General features: G+C 48.1%; 1 protein-coding gene across 1 annotated transcript; it reads left to right on the top strand.

Annotated features, from left to right (window-relative positions):
- The first annotated feature begins 1,318 nt into the window (after positions 1-1,318).
- On the top strand, positions 1,319-3,326 carry LOC136789741 (inositol 1,4,5-trisphosphate receptor-interacting protein-like 1). The gene has a single exon (XM_066990563.1). It carries the CDS (start codon positions 2,111-2,113, stop codon positions 3,320-3,322), a length of 1,212 nt encoding a protein of 403 aa, XP_066846664.1. The 5' UTR covers positions 1,319-2,110; the 3' UTR covers positions 3,323-3,326.
- The last annotated feature ends 208 nt before the right edge of the window (positions 3,327-3,534 follow it).

Raw genomic sequence — 3,534 nt, forward strand, 5'->3', positions numbered from 1 at the left:
ATTCCCATCAGACTAGATTCTAGACATATGTAAATCAACAGAGCTAAAATGCATTAGAGCCACAACAAATTATACCACTTAGAAATCTGCTCACAGGTGCCTGCTATCCCTACTGAAATACCTTTTAAGTCAGCATTGTGCACTGTTATCATCTTAATACCATGTTGCTTTGAGTATTAAAAGTCATATGCCATGCCTCTGACTCAATGCAAAACTCAGCAGACTAGAACTAACAAACTTATTGTGAAGGGTCTGCAAACCGCCTATAATATTTTGTGTCCGTTACATACCCAGCGTTTTCATAGAGTCTTGTATTTTCTCTGTGTCCTACTTTGCTTTTAGGAAAGAGTACAGCCGTCAGGAGTTGGAGGGTGATTTTTGTTGTCCCAATGCACCTTCTTTTTGTCATCCTTTGTTCCTTTTATTTTGAAGACATGGTAGGTTGGTTTTGAACAGGCTGTTCTTGGGTACGGTATTCATAAACTGGTGTTCACAATTCCTGAAGAACAGATTATGCATGCTGAGCAGTTGTTGCTGGTTCACAGGCTGTCCATGAATCCAAGACAAGTGAACATTTCACAAAGTGGTGGGACCGATGAAAAATAGAGGGGTAGCTCTGAAGGCTGGTGCTCCAAAGGTTCAGCTAGCCCAGAACTGCCACCTCTGTTCCTATTGGAATTCCACAACAAAAGGGTCCTTATTTGTCCAAAACTATATTTGGATTTAATCACTCTTATGTGAAAACAAAAAATTCTTTTCTTTTCTAGTTCATATTAAACCAAATGATAATTTTACATGCTATTTCCAGATGTGAAATCATATCAGCTCAGTAAAAGTGATACATTACATGTCTGTACATTTTTTCAATAGTAGAAAATATTGGCAAATCAAAAGAAAATGACAGAGTACTGTGCTCGTTCAGCAACAGAGGGAAAACTTGGTGTACAGCAATAATCCATGAAACCCAAATTTTACAGAAAACCAGATATGACCTTATATATTCCTGAATGCAAAGCAGCTACTATGTGATTTGATATTTCCTCACAGAAAACTGTAGAGCAGCCTAGCTTCTTCCTTGAGAAGAGTTATGATGTTCGTATACTTGAGTACAGAGCAAAGATCTCATCATTGTAGCATTTGTGAAAGGTCCTCTATATTCTATCAAGTGAAGATTGTGTGTTCAATACAAAATATATAATACTAAGTAATAAATACAACAATAAGCAATAAATGAATTCCTTTGGTCTGGATCTTCAAGACTGGGAATACAAAGTACATCGAAGGTATTCCACATTAGGCATTCTATTTGTGTGGGTGTCATGTGTATGTAAGTAAGGAATGGTGGGGGTAATGAATGAACAGACATTTTAGCGTCCATGAAATTCCATCACGTTCCAAATTTTTAAAATGACATTTTATAGTGTAACTGGGGGACAACAGACACAATCCACATACCTTGGCATGTTTCAGTAAACAAACTGCAGGGAAACAAACAAACAAACAAAAAAAACCAGAAAACACCAACAAAAAATACTGGAGAAAAAGCAACAAACTTTATCTCTTTACATCTACCTTTTTTATGCTTCGTGAGCCGTCTGAGCCTGTGTACACAGCCCAAGTACCACTGGGCCTGAATCTCACTCAGTGACACAAAACAACATAACAAAAACAAACGAGCAAACAAACAACAACAAAAAAGCATAGAGATATTTTCAGGAAGATAACCTTGTACATATAAGACAAAAACAGGGTATCAAAATGATGAATCCTATCTTCTTTTCCTCATCAATTCCCCTCTGGAGGCCCCCACAAGCAACTTCACAGAACCAAAGACAGCCTGAGTTTGGAAGGGACTTCTGGAGGTCACCTGGCCCATCTCTCCAATTGATGTAATCATTTCTGGATTCCAGAAAAAAATTCAATACTGCTGCTCTCAGTATCCATCTGGACAGAACATCCAGCATACAGATAGCAAAGTACATAATACAATGGGTGAGCAATTTCCTGAAGAGTCACATTCAAAAGGTTATGGCAAGTGAGAATACATCATGCTGATGGTCAGTCACCAGTGGGGTTCCTCAGGGCCCTGTTTTAGGGCCAGTTCTCTTCAATGTTTTGGGAGAGAGAAGAGGAGAAGAAGAGGCAGAGGGAGAGGGATTGCTGTGATGCGGCTGTGGTGCCTCTGACAGCAGAGAGGATGAGTCACAGCGGGGGAGCTGTCATCAGGGCCAGCAGCAGGCAGCGCCACCACACTGTGGCCTGGGCCGTCGGTGAGTGCAGCTCGCACCTCCTGCAGGCCATGGCTCGGCTGATCTTCCTCGCCCTGGCTGTGCTGGGCATTGCCCAGAAGCCATGGTTCGTGGATGATCACATGGATATGGAAGCGAACGAGCAAATGCAGCAGCATGCAGAGCAGCTGACTGAAGGCATGGCTCAGCTGCTGCATGAGATGGAGGAGAGGAGCCAGGAGCAGAGCGGGGTGGCCCTGGGAGCCCTGCTCTTCACTGCCTTGCAGCAGTGGCAGCTCTGGACCTTTGTTGACCTCCTTGTCCTGCTCTTCGGGCTCTGCCGGTGGCTCAGGAAAAGAAGTCGTGGGCCGGGCAGCAGAAGCAAGCAGGGCAGCTACCCAAGGAAGAAGGAGAAGGAGAAGAAGAAGGATGGTGTAGAAGACGACAGAGACACCGATGCCACCTGGGATCTGGGCAGGGTTTGGGCTGATCGCACCCAATGGCCGGCACCGTACATGGCCGACAAGTGCAAGGTGGTGGAGGAGCTGGTGGATGAGCTTCTTGGTGCCTGCCGAAAACTCTCCAGGAAATCTCTCTTCAAGCCACGTCTGCAGCCGGCCATCGGCGTGGGCTGCCTCTGCGAAGGCTGGAGTGCCCGGCAGGACAGCGTCCTCTACCGCCTGCTCGTGCCCCTGAGACCTCCCCCCGGGCACGCCTTCCACACGGAGCTGGGCACCGCAGGAGAGACGCCAGCGAAGAACCCCGGCCTGCGCGTGGAGCTGGAGTGCGCCTGCGCGAGGGAGCGGCTGGTGGGGGACATGCTGTGCTTCCTCCACCACCCCGAGGACGAACTGAAGAGAAGACAGGAGCCCAGCCTGCTGCGCACCCTCTGCACCGGCTCCTACCTGGATGTGGAGGAAACCACCCGCTGGTTCCAGGCCTTGGTGAAAGCAGCTTGGGAGCTTCTGCCGCAGTCACGCCACTGCCGCCTGACGGTGCTGCCCTCCCACCGCTCCTGCAAGCTCAAGCTGGCCAGCGCCTCTGAGAGCACCCTCTCCATTGAGATCATGCTTGGGGTGCGGCTAGATGACTGACACCTTCCTGAGCCTGGAGTAGCCACAGCCAGCTTCACCAGCAGCACGGCGCCGCCAAAGAGCTGCGCTGCGGCAGAGATGCAGTCTGTCGGGCACACGGCCAGACATGCCCGACCCCACAGCTTCCACCTCAAACATCTGCAGACCTGCGCCCGTATGCTGGTGAGCAAAGGCTTTTCCCCCCATGCCCTGAAGACGGCTGTGATTCACCA

Source organism: Anser cygnoides, chromosome 1 (genome assembly GCF_040182565.1).
Source record: "Anser cygnoides isolate HZ-2024a breed goose chromosome 1, Taihu_goose_T2T_genome, whole genome shotgun sequence".
Classification (NCBI taxonomy): Eukaryota; Metazoa; Chordata; class Aves; order Anseriformes; family Anatidae; genus Anser; species Anser cygnoides.